This window comes from Euleptes europaea, chromosome 1 (genome assembly GCF_029931775.1).
Source record: "Euleptes europaea isolate rEulEur1 chromosome 1, rEulEur1.hap1, whole genome shotgun sequence".
Lineage (NCBI taxonomy): Eukaryota > Metazoa > Chordata > Lepidosauria > Squamata > Sphaerodactylidae > Euleptes > Euleptes europaea.
Genome location: NC_079312.1, coordinates 19,314,749 through 19,331,728, shown reverse-complemented (window position 1 = coordinate 19,331,728; position 16,980 = coordinate 19,314,749). Strand labels below are relative to the sequence as shown.

The 16,980-nt window shown below is 45.1% G+C and overlaps 1 protein-coding gene across 1 annotated transcript; it reads left to right on the top strand.

Annotated features, from left to right (window-relative positions):
* Positions 1 to 16,005, top strand: LOC130473042 (zinc finger protein 883-like). Its single transcript, XM_056844564.1, has 7 exons — positions 1 to 108; positions 2,165 to 2,291; positions 4,251 to 4,358; positions 5,814 to 5,977; positions 13,498 to 13,624; positions 14,367 to 14,477; positions 14,633 to 16,005. The coding sequence occupies exons 1-7, from the start codon at positions 1 to 3 to the stop codon at positions 16,003 to 16,005; spliced, it is 2,118 nt and encodes a 705-aa protein (XP_056700542.1).
* The last annotated feature ends 975 nt before the right edge of the window (positions 16,006 to 16,980 follow it).

Genomic DNA, 16,980 nt, shown 5'->3' with positions numbered 1-16,980 from the left:
ATGCTTCCCAAACGGTGCTTGCGGGAGGAAGGTATCGCGCCCCCTAGGAAAGAGCAGGGAATGCACTACAATTCCCAGCAGGCCGTGCGAGTCTTGGGGCGCGTTCGGGTAGCTCGCCTCCTAGGAAAGAGAAGGGAATGCACTGCAATTCCCAGCAGGCCGCGCGAGGCTTGGGGCGCGTTCGGGTAGCGCGCCTCCTAGGAGAGAGAAGGGAATGCACTACAATTCCCAGCAGGCCGTGCGAGTCTTGGGGCGCGTTCGGGTAGCGCCCCCCCTAGGAAAGAGAAGGGAATGCACTACAATTCCCAGCAGGCCGCGCGAGGCTTGGGGCGCGTTCGGGTTGCGCGCCTCCTAGGAAAGAGAAGGGAATGCACTACAATTCCCAGCAGGCCGTGCGAGTCTTGGGGCGCGTTCGGGCAGTTCCGGCAGCCTGGGGACTAGACGCGGAAGGGTTTTGGTTCCGGGGGAAGAGGGTTGCGTTTGGAGGAATCGCAACAGCAACAACAACAAAAGCCGTCCGAGTGACGTTTGGACCCTTCTGTTTGCAAATGCTGGTTAGTAGCAAGGCCACAAAAATAAGGCTCAGTGCTGTGAGGATAATTGGAGCAACCCAAAACAGCACTACAACAATTTTTTTAATGCAAAGAATAAGTGAATTTTATAATAGTGAAAAAGTGCAAAATATATACAAAAAGGAGATACAACAAGATACAAATTTCCAATATGCAATCGAATAAATATGACCATTGAGAGGATATCACAGATCTGTGCATTAAAAAATGGTTATAGTGCTGTTTTGGGTTGCTCCGGTCAGTAGGAAGGGGCAGCGTTTGGGGTGTGTGGCGTGCCTGTGCAACGAACGGGTTGGGGATGGGCGGAGGGGGCTGACTCTTCCTTCTTGTGAGTTTGCATTAACTTTGCAACTAATCGGGGCCACGCAGAACAGCATAGCCAGAAGAATACCATGAATCCCAGTTAAATGTTCTTATATAGTTCTAGTGAGGGGTGCCAGCCTCCAGGTGGGACCGGGAGATCTGGAGTTACAGGCTACCTCCACAGAGACCAGTTCTCCCGCGGAAAATGGCAGCTTTGCAGGGTGGACTCTGTGGCATTATACCCCGTCAAGCTCCCTCACCTCCCTAAGGCCTACCATCCTTCAGATTTGACCCCCTACCATCCTTCAGATTTGACCCCCGAGTCTCAAAGAATTTCCCAACCCAGAGTCAGCAACCTGATATGGTCTTTTATCTTGTTTTCAGGTGGCCTCTGCATAATCAGGTAGTCGTCCTGTTGCGTTTCTTGCATTTGCTTGGCCTTGTAAGTCAAAGGAAAGAATTGTGATGCAGGCCAGTCTACCAGTTGAGGGTAAAACCTGACCAAACGGACTGTAGTCCAAAAATACTTTTGCCCTGATGAACCCACCAGTCTCTACCATGCCACAGATACTTTGCTGTTTTAATTTTTAGGACAGCGTCTCGAAGAGTCAAACTGTCACTATCTGCAGAGGGCTTCCACTTCTCCCTGACTCCAGACACACGCGGTGCCTTTCATATCTAGCTGCAAGGTCCCTCCTGGGAGAGTGGTGAACCTCACTTGTTAATAAATTGGGTACTAGGTTTGCTTGCAAGATAAAGTTTACGTCTCCAAAGGTTTACATTTTGGTCCGTCTTGAACAGAAAGAGCAGGGAGGCACTAGAGTTCATGTAACCACCAAGCAGTTGCTTCTGTCTGTGATGTAAGAAGCGTTTTTTATGCTCCTGCTATATAGGTCAATTATCTGGTTGAGCTGGGCTGGAGCAGAATTCTCGCTGTCTGGGTAGGAGTTGCAAATTAGCTCTTCGGCCAGTTTCTTTGTAGCAACACTTTGTGATCGGCTAAGGGTACTTGTGAATTGTTTGACTTTGCTTTAAAGTTTTCCTCTTTTTGAGGAAGTGAAAGAGCTGTGATAAAGCCAGTGTAGGAGGGAAATTCTTTGGGTTTTCTAGTATTTTTGTGATGAGGATATACTGGAAAAGAAGGTATGCTGAAAGCAACTGAAGCCCAAGACAGGAGGTGGCGGTATATGTCATAAATTATCCACTACAATGTGTGTTTGTATTCAGGTGTCAATATGGCTAGAACCCCAGCCTGAGGGAAACTTAGCGAGGTCTATTTCTTCTTTCAGAGTCCGGTAACCTTTGAAGATGTGGCTGTGTACTTCACAGAAGACCAGGGGGCCTTGCTTGATCCAAGCCAAAGAGCCTTGTACAGGGAAGTCATGATGGAGAATTATGAGAACATGGCCTCATTGGGTAAGGATCTTGCTTCCACATATAGTAGGTCTGGAAGGTGTTAAAAATGTGTCTCTGTCAATGCCATCTCCAAGTCCATTATATTTTCATCAGAATGAGTTTATTTGCTTCAATAATTATACTTGGTTCTTTTTCATCTTCTTCAAAAAATGCAAGCAGCTTTACCTCATAAAAACCCTGTGAGGAAGCTTAATCTGAGATACTGAGGCTAGATGGCCATCTGTCAGCAGTGCTGATTCTATGACCGTAGGCAGATCATGAGAGGGAGGGGATCTTGGCCATCTTCTGGGCATGGAGTAGGGGTCACTGGGGGTGTGGGGGAGAGGTAGTTGTGAATTTCCTGCATTGTGCAGGGGGTTGGACTAGAGGACCCTGGTGGTCCCTTCCAACTCTATGCTTCTATTCTATGATCACCCACTGAACTGTATGTGGGGGGGTTATAGTTTGTCTTATTTCCAGTCCCTGAGACTGAAGGGAAATCCGTCAGTGATGGAGCCTATGAAGTGAGGGGCATACTTGTTTGCACCTCTTCTGGCCTTCTTGTTTTTCTTCTTCATATATTTATTTAATTACTGTACTTATAGTCCAGCTTTCTCACTGAAGCTCAAAGCGGGTGACAAAGTTAGACTAAACAATAGAATAAAGAAAATGTTGGTAAGATACACCGTAAATAGTGCCGCAACTGGATAACAAACATTCGAAATCGATGCAGTACTAACAGGTTAACGTGTACAGCAAATGGGGCAAATAAATTTTAGAAGTGAATGGCTGCCATGTATTCCTGTGGTAAAATAGTGGCACCTTGCAATCTGCAAGGATAACCGGTGCACCGCCCTGGAAACCTCTGGGCTGGGCTGGCCTCCTGGGTGAATGCAGTCTTTCCTTGTGCTCAGAGCATTCTCACAGGAGCCCTGTGAGACACCCTCTGTGGTAACTGTCAATTTGCTAAGTAATAACAATAGTAACCTAATTGTCTTCCAGAGGGATACATTGAATGCACATGAAGCTGCAGACCCTTGGTCCATCATGGTTGGTATTGTCTACTCAGACTGACAGCGGCTCTCCTGGGACTCAGGCAGAGGTCTTTCACATCATCTACTGCCTGATCCTTGAGTCTGGGACCTTCTGCATGCCAAGCAGATGCTCCGTTGCTGAGCCACAGCCCCTTCCAAAACCCATCTCCCGGTTTTTCGGGCTTTTAATTTAATTTATATCCCGCCCTTTCCTGACTACAGTCAGGCTCAGGTCAGCTAACAACCAAAATACACAATCCATTAAAAGTACATACTATACAATATAAACTACAGGTTGAATATCTCTTAACCGGACATCCAAAAACCAGAATGACCCGAAAACCAGCTATTTTTAGCCGACATGCAGACATTACTCACAGGTCTCTTCAGCAGCACCACTGATGGTTCAGTGTACACAAAATCATTTAAAAATGTTTAAAATTACATTCAGGCTATGTGTATAAAGTATATATAAAACAGAAATGAATTTCGTGTTCAGACTTGGGTCCCATCCCCAAGATATCTCATTATGTATATGCAAATGTTCCAAAATACGGGAAGATCCAAAATCCAGAACACTTCTGGTCCTAAGCATTCTGGATAAGGGATAATCAACCTTTATAATTAAAAAACCTTATTAATTTTTAAATTGCAGTTGGCGCCCTTAACACTAAATACAATGATGGGGATAACCAGTCGGGGTGGGGGGAGTGAAAGGCAAGGCAAAAACCAAAAACAACTGAGGAAATGGAAATAAAAGTAGAGGTAGGGAGGCCAGCTGCTATGTAACCGTCACTGCCTCAACTACAGGCCTATAGAACATGTTATCCAGGAACAAGATTCCCTTCAGACTTGGTGTGCCTTTTCCCCCAGTGATAGTTTAGGAAATTTCATCCAATTCTTCCTGATATTTATTGGTTCCTCTCCCCCCCCTTTTCTTGGCAAGGATTTCCATTCATCAAGCCTGCTCTCATCTCCCAGCTGGAACAGGGAGAAGAGCTTTGGGTGCCAGAATCTCAAGACTTGGATGACACAGAGATCTTGGACATCTCAAGTGAGGGATCAAGGTAACTCTAATCTAAATTTCATTCAAAAGAAACAGAGTAGCTATCTAGACACTTCATACTTAACTTATATGAATATGATGCTGTCTTGTACTGCGTCAAAGAATAGATTCATTTAGCTAAGAATTCTCTGACTGGCAGTGACCCTTTGAAAGCTAGCGTGGTGCAGTGGTTAGAGCACTGGCCTAGGATCTGGGAGACACAGCTTTCAATCCCCACTCAGCCCTGGTAGCAGTCTGTGTGACTTTAGGCCAGTCACTCTCTTGGCCTAACTTACCTCACAGGGTTGTTGTGGGCATAACGGAGAAGGGGCAAATGTTGTAAGCCACTTTGGATCCCTGTTAGGACCACAAAGTTCGAGATTTAAGGTAGAATTTGATTCCCTGTTGTGAAGAGGAGAATTTTTAGTTAGTTTATAGGTAGTTTAGGTTTTAACTGTTAATATTGATATACAATATGGAGGTTTTATTACCATGTTTATTTAATGCTATATTAATTTATTGTTATTAGCCTCCCTGAGCCTGACCTTGTTGGGAAAGGGCAGGATAGAAATCAAATCAATTTTTAAAAACCCTATTGTGTCAAGAGGGGGGTCACCTCAGAATTGAGAAGGGGAGGGGGTTTAGAATGAGAGAGAGAGAAAGAGGGTTTCCTTCAAGGTGAGAGGAAAATATACAAATTGGTCTCCTGAGCTTACCACTTGCGGTTTTATTACCTCTTTCAGAAGCTGGAGCAGGTGCATTATTTTACTGCCTCTGGCTTTCTCTCTGTCACACTTTTTGGACTTCTCCTTCTTGGCAGAGGTTGGAACCAGGTTCCCTCTCTCCGACTTCTTTATCTTCTTTGTACCTTTTTCATTTTAAAGTTCCCAGGTTTGTTTCATGTGGAGGCAAGAGCTCCTACCTCCACTGCTTATGCTCAGAAGAGCTCACAAACAATATCCAGAAAAATATAAGTGGAACCCCTTTTAACTTGCTAACAGTTTGTAACAGTCTGGTTTGATGAGGAAATTAAGACAACTCATCAAGGTGACTGTAAATTTTTGGCATATCAGCTCTAAATTCTTCCTCTTGTTATAAGAGAACCCCATATTCAGCTCTGCATATCAAGATATCTTAGTCAGGAATCTTTCCCTTGCCATGCCGTTTTTTTTCTCTTTAATGCACAAGAGGCTTTTTATGTGAAGGAGCTTCCAAACCCCAGCCTGCAACATGAGGTGCTGCCATACAGCGGCAGAAACGTCACACAAGACTTTGATTAGTAGACAGGCCTGAAATTGCTGCTTGAGGATAATCAAAATCTGTGTTTTCTGCCATTTTAGTTTCTTCACCATTTGAATGCCCTTTCTCTCTTTCACTAGTGAAAGCAAAGACAGAATCTCAGAATCTCAGAAAATCTCGGAATCTCAGAAAATAATCATATGTATTTGTCCTTTATCTTTGCAGATGAGTACTGGAAAAGACCGTTGGGCCCTGCATATGGGAAATACTTTGCTCAGGAACTGAAACTTGTTGGACACCAGGAACTCCAAACAATAGAAAAACCTTATGAGTGCTTAGAGTGTGGGATGTGTTTTGCTGAGCGACTCTCCGTTTTTAACCAACAGAAGGTTCATGGAGAAGACAAACCCTGTAAATGTGTGGAATGCAGTAAAAGCTTCCCTGGCCCTTCGATCCTTGTGACTCACCAGAGGGTTCACACCAGAGAGAAGCCCTATAAGTGCCCAGAGTGTGGGAAATGTTTTGCTCAACATTCATACCTTGTAACCCACCAGAGAATCCACACAGGAGAAAGACCATACGGAATGCTTTTCTCAACAATCCCAGCTGCTGGCCCATGAAAGAATCCATACAGCAGAAAGACCCTATAAAAGTCCAGAGTATGAAAAATGTTTTACTTGCCAGCCAAACTTGATGACCCACCAGAGGGTTCACAAACAGCAGAAGCCCTATAAATGTCCCCACTGAACAAAATGCTTTATTCAGCGTGCACACTTGCTAACCCATGAGAGTGTCCACATGGGAGAGAAGCCCTATAAATTCCCCAAGTGTGGGAAATGTTTTACTCGGCGACCATACCTTATGACCCACCAAAGACTTCACGCAGAAGAGAAGCTTTACCAATGCTTGGAGTGCGAGAAGTGTTTTGCGGACAACTCAACCCTTGTGCAACACAAGAGAGTTCATACAGGTGTGAAACCCTATCAGTGTTTTCCATGTGGAAAACATTTTACATCCCAGTCTCATCTTCTGACCCACGAGAGAGTCCACATGGGATAGAAGCCCCTATCAATGCCCCGAGTGTGAGAAATGCTTTGTGAACCCCTCAGGCTTTTCGAAACACAAGCGAGTGCACTCGGGAGAGAGACCCTATACATGTTTGGAGAGAGGGAAATGTTCAGTGACCCACTGATGAATTCACTCTGGACAGAAGCCCTACCAGTGCCTCAAGTGTGGGAAATGTTTTGCTGACCTCTGGCCTTGTGCAACACAAGAAGGTTCACAAGGGAGATAATTCCGGGAAATATTTAAAAGGGGTGGGCATATTTTTGTTCACAGCTCAGGCCTTGGGCCTACTGGAGTGCGATCATATAATTATTTAAAATGAAAAAGGTGAACTAGTGACATGTGCTTTAAGCAACTCAGATTTTAGCAATTTCTCCCCCCTCCCCCGGCAGAAAATTGGCTCCTCATTAGTGAACCATTCCTGCATTGTAGCCTCATGGAAAAGTTACATTTTCTTTATCTGGTTGCTGTATGTCATAATTCACTCTGCTGACTCTTGAAAACATTCATTAATTCCACACTGTGTGATATCTCATGTGCGGGAATCATCATTGTGGATTTCGGCCCAAGAAAATCACTGTATCCATGGAGATAAGGGGCAGAAGACTTGGTTTCCTGAGGGCCCAGCATAGGGATGCAGACCAGTTTTTTCTCCTCGTCCAGAGGTGCTGCCCTTTTAGTGCAATGTGTTCCCTGCTGCCAAACCCACAACCCCCCTGGCAGCATGTGGAGTTCCCATCTGTGAAGTACCTCCTGAGTTGTGAAGAAATGGGGAAGGGTACCTCTTAATGCTTGTTCACTGTGCCCCACTTTTTGTGTCATCTTTGAAGTAATGTTATTCTGCCCTGTTGTCAGTCCCTTCTAAAGAATCTGGGATGATTTGTTTCTTTATCCTAATGTGCTTTGAAGGAAGTTCAGCTCACAAGGAAAGCATTTAATTGGGGAGCCAAGCCATTCAGAGATACTTCTCATGAAAGAAATTATGTGTATGTGTTTCTTTGCCCTTATTTTTTTGTTTTGTTTCTGCTGCCTCTCTTCTTCCCTTCCCCTTTGTTATCAAGGTTCACATTCTATCGGGTAGAAACCTGAGTTGTCTTTTTCCCCCCTTTGTGCTTGTATTACTCAGTAATGTACACCAATGGGACTCTAGAAATAATACTCTTCGTAGTTCCATCTGATGCCGCTCCTCAATATTTCCCAGTAACTTGCTCATATTACTCAATAAACATTTGGCTTTCATTTCAGACCTTAGTTAATGCTCAGGTTTCCCACCCAGCCTAATGCCACAAGCGACTCTTGGTCCCTGTGCTTGGGAATCCAGGTTCAAGTAAGCTGCCTGTAATCCTCTGATTGACTCCCTTTCTCCTGGCAGCTTTTCTTCAGTTCAAATACTATCTTCTGCCTCCCTGAAGTTGCAGTGAGTTGCCACTTTGTCCATAGCAGTGACATTTCCTGGCAGCTCTTGAAACTGCGTGTGATGGTTCTTGTGGGGGGGGGGTGCTAGCCACCACCTAGGGATGCCAGGCTGGTGGGCAGGATCCCTGGGAGGTTTGGGGATGTGTGCAAAGAACAAATGTGATGACACACAACGCATGACATCCAGCTGAAAACCCGAATTTGACGAAAGATTGTGAGACGATGCTCTGGCTTTTCAGATAAACTGGAGTTTTCAGGTGCAGCCAGAGCATTGCCCCAATGTGCTTATGCGACATCCAGACGTAGCATTTCATATCATGCAACTTCATTTCCTGACCTTTCTTCCGCTGGTTTGGAGAGCAGGTGTGGGAGCGTGGGCCTACCAGGAAAGCCTTTCCAATATACGCGGGCACTTGACAACCCTTCCCACTATTCCAGTGGGACTTTCCCCACCAGTTACAGTTTCACTTTCCTGCTTAGTTGACTGCATTGGGGTTCCCACTGGGAGATTAAAAAAGAGAACATAAACTAGGTTTGAGGGGACAGGATCTGGGCCAGTGTGAAAAACCCGTCCAAAGGCTGGTTTTGGTCCCAAGAACATCAGCTTGCCCCCAGGAATCTCATCAGATTTTAAGATTTCTAAAATGTGCTAAACAAATAACTGGTCCAGGGTTTGAATCACAGAAAATCCTAGGTCCCCTTGCAGGGCAGAGGCCTCTGAGTCTTTGGATGCTTGCTTTATGGTGGCCTAAAGCGTTTTTTGGGATCTATAGATTTTCAATTATCACCAATATTTATGGTCGAGTTGGCAAATAAGGAACGTAAGAACTACGAATAAAGACCTGGAACCAACATCAGCCTCATAAGCAACTGTGAAGGTGCAGAACCTCGGTGTGCACACCAGCCCTTAGACATTTATGGAACTGGGATGTGTATTTCATCAGGTCTTTATCAATTATTGTAGGCAAAATGTTTTGCTGGGAATCCATATTAGCATAGCTCATGACTGAAGATGCTTCTGGCCTCCAGGAAAAAATTCTTTCCTTCTGGAGATCCAGCCTGGTGTAGTGGTTAAGAGTGGTGGTTTGGAGCGGTGGTCTCTAATCTGGAGAACCGGGTTTGATTCCTCACTCCTCCACATGAGTGTCGGAGGCTAATTTGGTGAACCCGGTTGGTTTCCCCACTCCTCCACATGAAGCCAGCTGGGTGACCTTGGGCTAGTCATAGTGCTCTCTGAGCTCTCTCAGCCCCACCTACCTCACAGGGTGTCTGTTGTGGGGAGGGGAATGGGATTGTAAGCCGGTTTGATTCTTCCTTAAGTGGTAGAGAAAGTCAGCATATAAAAACCAGGGCACTTTCACACAACCCAAATAATGCACTTTCAATCCACTTTCAGTGCACCTTAACGATTGTTTGCAAGTGGATTTTGCTAGTTCACACAGTAAAATCCACCTTCGAAGTGCATTGAAAGTAGAATGAAAGTGCATTATTTGGGCTGTGTGAAAGATCCTCAACTCTTCTCCTTGGAATTCAGTGTGGTTGGCGGCCAAAGGGAGATGCTTAGGGCTGCCAGGTCCCTTTTTGCCACCAGCGGGAGATTTTTTGGGCGTAGCCTGAGGAGGGCGAGGTTTAGGGAGGGGAGGGACTTCAATGCCATAGAGCCCAATGGCCAAAGCGGCCATTTTCTCCAGGTGAACTGATCTCTATCGGCTGGAGATCAGTTGTGTTAGCAGGAGATCTCCTGCTACTACGTGGCAGTTCAGCAACCAAAATAAACACCACTGCACTGATACCACAGGTTAAGGAAGAAAAGTGCAGGAATTGCTGGAATTACTGAGCTATATCTCAGTAATTCCAGCAATTCCTGCACTACCTGGCAGTTGGCAACCCTAGAGATGCTGCTGTCGTCAACAAACCACTGCAACAACCAAACCCTGGGTTTCCCCGTAGACAGTGTGAGTAGCTGTCGCTTGTATCATTCTAGTGGCACGGATACAGCGCACTTGCGCAAGGGAAGAACATATGTGCAAGAAGATCCCTTGCACAGCCTACCAGTGGCCGTGCCAGGAGAGCACTACAGTTCCCAGCAGGCGAAGCCCTTCCTAGGTCCACAGGCGAGGCGAAAGGGGAGGTTGTGCTTCCAGGGAAGGCTTTTCCATTTGGATGGGGAAGAGCAGGCAGAAGCGCCTGCGGAGGGATCACAGAGCCGAGTCGTGCCGTTCGTTTGCATGCAGGTTGGTGCTCAATTGCGGGGAGGCGAAAAGGAGGGAGTATTTTATCAGCACCGAAATTGGAGGAGGGGGCGGCCAGGCGGGGAGAGAGGGTCTTTCTTTTGGCCGTTTATTCATGGAAGGTTTTGCATTGGATTTGTCACTCTCTAGATGCACATTTTCCCCATCTGAATTCTCAAAACTCTGCAGGGCGGCTTATTGTTGAATTTTGAGAATATGGATGGGGGGAAAGTGCATCTAAAGAGCGGCCAAATGCAAGGCAAAACCTTCCATGAATTGCTGCATCATTTTTGGGGACGGAACTCCCGGGAAGAAGGAACTAGCTGCGTTTGAGCTCTGGGGACGGGGTAGGAGAAGGAAGAAAAGCTTCGGAAGGGCAGCAGGGGGGTGGAGATGGGGAGGATCGGGGCCGGCTTCCTTTTGCTAATGTGCAAGCAGTCAAGTAGCTGGCTGCGAGCGCAATCCTATGCGGACACTCCTCCAGTCTGAGACCATGAAGTATGAGTGATCTCTGATATTGCTGACCATTGCTCCCATTGCAATGACCCTTAAGTGTCCAGGGCCCTTTAGAATAACACAGCCCAGGAATGAAAGGGGAATCAAAGACCCGTCAGTTCAGCACACTTTTGCTCCCCTGCAGCCATGCTGGCGGATTCTGCACATTGAAGGGCTCTATCACCGCTCTGTGGCATTCGGTTGCAAGTGGTTTGACTCCTCCAAACAGGAAAGTACATTTGCAAATTATTGCTATTGGATGCAGCCTTGTGGTTGTTTGTGATGTCTGGCCAAGTGGTGAGGAAATCTGCAGGAGATCAGCTTCCCAGGCAGCTTTAGGCAAATGTACCCCCTGTGTGTGCATGTTAAGTGCTGTCAGGTTGCTTCCGACTTATGGAGATCCTATGAATTAAGGACCTCCAAAGCATCCTGTTGTTAACATCCTTGCTTGGGCCTTGCAAACTGAGGGCCGTGGCATCCTTTATAGAGTCAATGCATCTGATTTTGGGTCTTCCTCCTTTTCCTGCTGCCTTCAACTTTTCCTAGCATTATTGTCTTTTCCAGTTACTCTCGTCTCACAATGTGACCAAAGTACGATAGCCTCAGTTTAGTCATTTTAGCTTCTAGGGAAAGTTCAGGCTTGATTTGCTCTAGAACCCACCAATTCGTCTTTTTTGGCGGTCCACGGTATCTGTAACACTCTCCTCCAACACCACATTCCAAAGGAATCTACTTTCTTTCTGCCAGCTTTCTTCATTGTCCAACTTTCACACTAATACATATTAATGAGGAACACTAGGGTATGGATTACCTTAATCTTGGTCTCCAGTGACACACATCTTTACACTTAAGGATCTTTTCTAGCTCCCCATGGTACGTTAATTGTAAATGATTCACTGTCCTCACTATTTGTACCACTGTCAGAGTAGTCCATGGGGTTTGTTTATCTAGTGAGGGCCAGTTCTGAATATTTCTCCTTTAGGTAACTGTCTTGGAAAAGGGTCATAGTAAAAATCTTCAAACCATGCTTGGTTATGGAGAGAAGTTCAGCCATGTTAAATGGTCAATTGTGGCAACTCCCTTAAAGATGTCTTTCGGAATGGTCTTGGGTTTAATTTTTTTATTCTTCTCCAGGGTAGAAGATAATGTCCTTTTCTCAGTCTGGGTTGTTTCCACCTTCTGGAGAAACAGAAAGATCTCAGGTAGGAGATTCTGAGGGAACTGCTGGTTCCTGTGCATTAGAGTGGGATGCTCGGAGGGATTAGAGTCCAAGCAGAACACGATACATCTATTATCTCGAGGGAAACAGGGAGGGTGTGATCTTTTTCTGAAATCTTGTTGTTTTTCTGCTCTTGCAGGTGAGTGTTCAAGCCCTGTCACTATGGATTGCAGGACTTTAGGAGCCCCAATATCTATTAACAATAACAGATACATTTTAGGGAAATAAATTACGTAAAAAATGGGATACACAAATCCTGTTTGCAATGTCAGTTCAGTATTTGTAACATTGTTTTTACTTCTATAACTATACACGTGCTCAAACAGTGTTCCTCTTGAAATGTGAACAATGACCCATTCATACAAGCACACACACACTCCTTGTGTCAGACCACCTATCATGGAGTCGATCAGTCTGAATGCATCTTCACTTCAAGTGTGTCCTTCTGACACTTCTGGTTTTTAAGTCTGCCCTGTTTTTCCTGCTCAGTACCCAACTGATCAGCCTTGTACAAGTGGTCTGCCTTGTGGCACGGTCTTCTAACTTCTTTTCCTCCCTTCCACCCACTGCCTGCCACTGGGCTCATAAGGACATAGTTCTGTCCTGCCCAGGGTGTAGTAATGTACTCAATACCATCTTCAGTACTTGGCCATGCCTCTCACCTGCGACATCCTTTCCACCTGATCCTTGATTGACCCTTTCCCAGCTGCTCTTCTTCACCTGTCACTCATACCCCAGCATTCATCCTTCTCCCTATCAACCTTCACCTGCTCCATTCTCATCTAGCCATTCCCTAGCCTTTCTGGCAAATGAAGGGGTTTGGGGGAAATATCTCCTACTCCCAGTCATGCACAGTCTTTTTTCTTATGCCTGGTTCATACTTGATGTGACTTTTTATGGGATCATGGGGTGAAAGGAGCCCTGACCTCAAAGGGTAAAATTCACAGCTAGGGTGGGGGTCCCTATGACATTCAGAAACTGTGTCTCCAGGTTAGAACAAAACTATGAAACTAGTTTTTGATAAGTCTGATTTCAGCTGGGAATACAGTTCTCTGGCAGAACGCCTGCACTGATACTTTAATATGGCTAACAAAAAAGACAAGCCTTCCTCAATTTTTTAAGGATGGTCACTTTTCCAAGGCCAAGAAACCTTACTGTGATCTGGAAAAAGGCAGAGATCAAGGACTGCCAAGGAGAGGTGTTTTTTTTATTTTAAAAAAGGGGAACAAAGAATCTTCTTCGTGTGGGGAAAGTAGCTGAGCATTGGCTGTGAGAGACTGGAAGGGGCATGGCTGCCAGAGAAGGCCTCAAAGAAGAAATGGATCGGCAGTTTCAAAATGGATGGGGAGCACTTTTCTGGAAACTGAGGAGAAACATCAAGCTGGGCCTATATAGTGGCCTGTTGTGACCAGCATATGCTAATTGTGTCTTTAGTTTGTGCCCGTGACTGCTAAAGAATAATAGCATTTTCTTGGTTTTGCAGATGCTGGTCACCTTTGAAGATGTGGTGATTTACTTCTCAAAGGAGGAATGGGCTCTGCTGGACCCAGACCAGAGAGCTTTGTACAGAGAAGTCACGTGGGAAAATTATGGGACTTTGGCCTCACTGGGTAAGGCTTCTTTTGGTGAGGGAAGAGAAGGATTTAGGGAAAGAACCAGAATCTCTCAGGAAAATGAGTTTCCTTGCATTTTATCTGAAGGGAACATAGTGGGCAGCAAGAAATTAATTTTTCATTCAAGTCTTACAGCATCTCAGTGTGGTAGATGATTGATAATGGCTTATCTAAGGCCACCCAATGCTTGCCATGGTTAGTATTTGGATGAGAGGCCACCCAGGAAGACAAGGGTTGCTATGCAGAGGAAGGCAATGGCAGATCCCCTCAGCTCATCTCTTGCTTTGAAAACACCATGAGGTGGAACTTCATGGGGTCATCATGAGTCGACTGTGACTTGATGGCACAGTTTACCTTTTAATTGTGTGTAAAGTTCGTCATATTTAAACAATGGACACACCTTCAAAAATATGTTGTATACATCTACAGAAATTATCATTACCTAATACTGTCTTATATAAGATTGTCATATAAGAATCTTCATTTTAGTTATCTTGAGTCAGTAACAACACCTGACATTTCAGTTGTCTTGAGTCAATAACAACACCTTGAGTCAATAACAACACTCATTACAAAAGAGAAAATACTTCATAGGCATTATTTTCAAAGCTCCCTCAAAGTTCCAGGTTTTTCCACTAGAAAAACTGAATAAGCCATGGGGGGGATCCCCCCCTATTTTTTCCAGGCTGTCACATCTCTACTGAGGTACACTTCACACTCCCTATTCTTTTCTTCCAAGGGTATCCAGTCCCCAAGCCTGACATAATTTGCAGGCTGGAAGATGGGGAAGAGCTGTGGGTGCTGGATTCTCGAAACTTGGATGTGACAGAGATCTGCAGCATAACCTCAGGTGAGTTGTCACCATAAGAAAGTGGCTGAAATTTCACTGGCATTCTCTTGCAATTTTCTTCCTTTTTCTTTGCTATCAACCTCCTTCCTCAAGAGCCTTCTCTTTCATGCTGATTGGGGGGGAAATCTTACCCACATTTGCTTCTTACCCTGCAGGAGATACGAAGAAAAAGATCACATGCCCCGAGTGTGGGAAATGTTTTACTAAGCAATGTAATCTTGCCAGACACAAGCAAGTCCATGCAGCAAAGAAGCCATATGAATGCCTGGAGTGTGGGAAAGGTTTTGCTCAACAGCCACAGTTTCTGAAACACCAGCAAGGCCACAGCCAAGAGAAACCCTATACCTGTGAGGAGTGTGGGAAATGTTTTGCACATCGTTCTGTGTTTGTGGCCCACCAGAGGGTTCACACAGGAGAGAAGCCCTACAAATGCCTGGAGTGCGGGAAGTGTTTGGCACTTCAGGGAGATCTTGTGAGACATCAGCGACTCCACACGGGAGAGAGACCCTACAAATGCTCAGAATGTGGCAAATGTTTCGCTCGCCATTCAAATCTTGCGAACCACCAGAGAGTTCACACTGGAGAGAAGCCCTATAAGTGCCTGGAATGCGGGAAGTGTTTCACCTGCCATTCACATCTTGTGAGTCACCACAGAATCCACACAGGAGAGAAACCTTATAAATGTTTGGTGTGCAGGAAGAGCTTTGCTGAAAGATCCACCTTTGTGAAACACCAGAGAGTCCACACAGGGGAGAAGCCCTATCAGTGTCTAGAGTGTGGGAAGTGTTTCGCTCAACATTCCAACATTGTGAAACACCAGAGAATCCATACAGGAGAGAAGCCTTTTAAATGCCCGGAGTGTGGGAAATGTTTTACACGCCGCTCGTACCTGATGATCCACCAGAGCGTCCACACAGGAGAGAAGCTTTACAAATGCCTGGAGTGTGGCAAAGGTTTTGCTCAGAACTCAACTCTAGTGCAACATATGAGAGTCCACACAGGAGAGAAGCCTTTCAAATGCCTGGAATGTGAAAAGTGTTTTGCCGAGAACTCGAGCCTTGTGAAACACAGGAGGGTCCACACGGGAGAGAAGCCCTATCAGTGCCTGGAGTGCGGAAGACATTTTGCGGACATCTCAGGCCTGGTGAAACATAAGCGAGTCCACACGGGGGAGAGGCCTTACAAATGCCTAGAGTGTGGGAAGTGTTTTACTCAGAACTCAACTTTGGCCCAGCATAAGAGAATCCATACTGGAGAGAAGCCGTACGAATGCCTGGATTGTGGGAAATGTTTTGCTGAAAACTCGGGCCTCATCAAACATAGGAGGGTCCATACAGGAGAGAAACCCTATCGGTGCTTGCATTGCGGGAGATGTTTTGCTGATAATTCTGCCTTTGTGAAGCACAAAAGAGTCCACACAGGAGAGAATGCTTATACTTGCTTAGAATGTGGACAGTGTTTCTCTCAACAGTCAACCTTCGTAAGTCATCAAGGAATTCACTCAGTCGGAGACACTGTGCAGTTATAAAAAAGACACAGAAGTAAGATACGGATTTAGGATCCCAAAGCAGTTCCCAGGCATACAAGTAACCCAACCCTGGTCAACCTTTGACAGGAGAAAAAAGTTTGTTGTGAGTAGAATCAGATGTGGTGGGAACTGCCTCTTGGTGGCTCTGTTTCATAGTGAAACTTTGCTCACCAGGCAAATTGTATGAATGTCCTGAGAGTAGTAGAAGACTTACTCAGAAGTAAAGTGTCAAGGTTCATTGACATAATGAATATATGTGTTTGTCTTTCTGTAGGTTTTTGTATAGATGTTTGTAATCGCTAATTTTAATGTACATCTCTCCCCTCCCTTTGTTTTGTTTTGATGCTCTGTTGTAATACTTGTGTCTGTCACTAGAAGTCACTATAGTGCTCTGCACTTCAATACTTGCTTTTCTCATCCACTCCCACCTTGCTTTTTTTACTGCTGTATGAGACTATCATGAGAATTACACCCAGCAATACTATATAGGGAAGTGGATCTGAAAGCCATAAAAACAAGGAAAATACTATGGCAGTGATAGGACAAAATAGCATATTTTGAAGAAGTTTATTATGACATTTTGGCTGGAAGGAAAATTAGTTCAGTGGAGCACTATGCTTCATGACAAAGCAACGTCAAGAATATTAATTAAAAATACATTTTCAGAAAAGTAAGTTTGGTGAAAAAAAGAAACAAAGCCTTGTATCATCAGTATTTTGTATATTGACTATTGAAATCTAAGCAATTAAAGTAAGGTCCAATAATATGATTAAAAGTGACAGTAGGAGACCAACTGAATAAATTACGGTAGGTAGGTATAGAACACATGAAGTTGCCTTCTACTGAATCAGATCATCAAGGTCTACTCAGACTGACAGCAGCTATCTGGGGTCTCAGGCAGAGGTCTGTCACATCACCTGCTACCACTGCATCGAGCCAACCAGCAAGGAGGCATGAAGCCAAGTGGGAGGGATG

Coding starts and splice junctions, on each gene's coding strand:
- LOC130473042 (XM_056844564.1), top strand. CDS start 1: ATGCTTCCCAAACGGTGCTTGCGGGAGGAAGGTATCGCGCCCCCTAGG. Junction 109..2,164: donor GAGTCTTGGGGCGCGTTCGG/GTAGCTCGCCTC, acceptor TTCTTCTTTCAG/AGTCCGGTAACCTTTGAAGA. Junction 4,359..5,813: donor AGAGATCTTGGACATCTCAA/GTGAGGGATCAA, acceptor TTATCTTTGCAG/ATGAGTACTGGAAAAGACCG.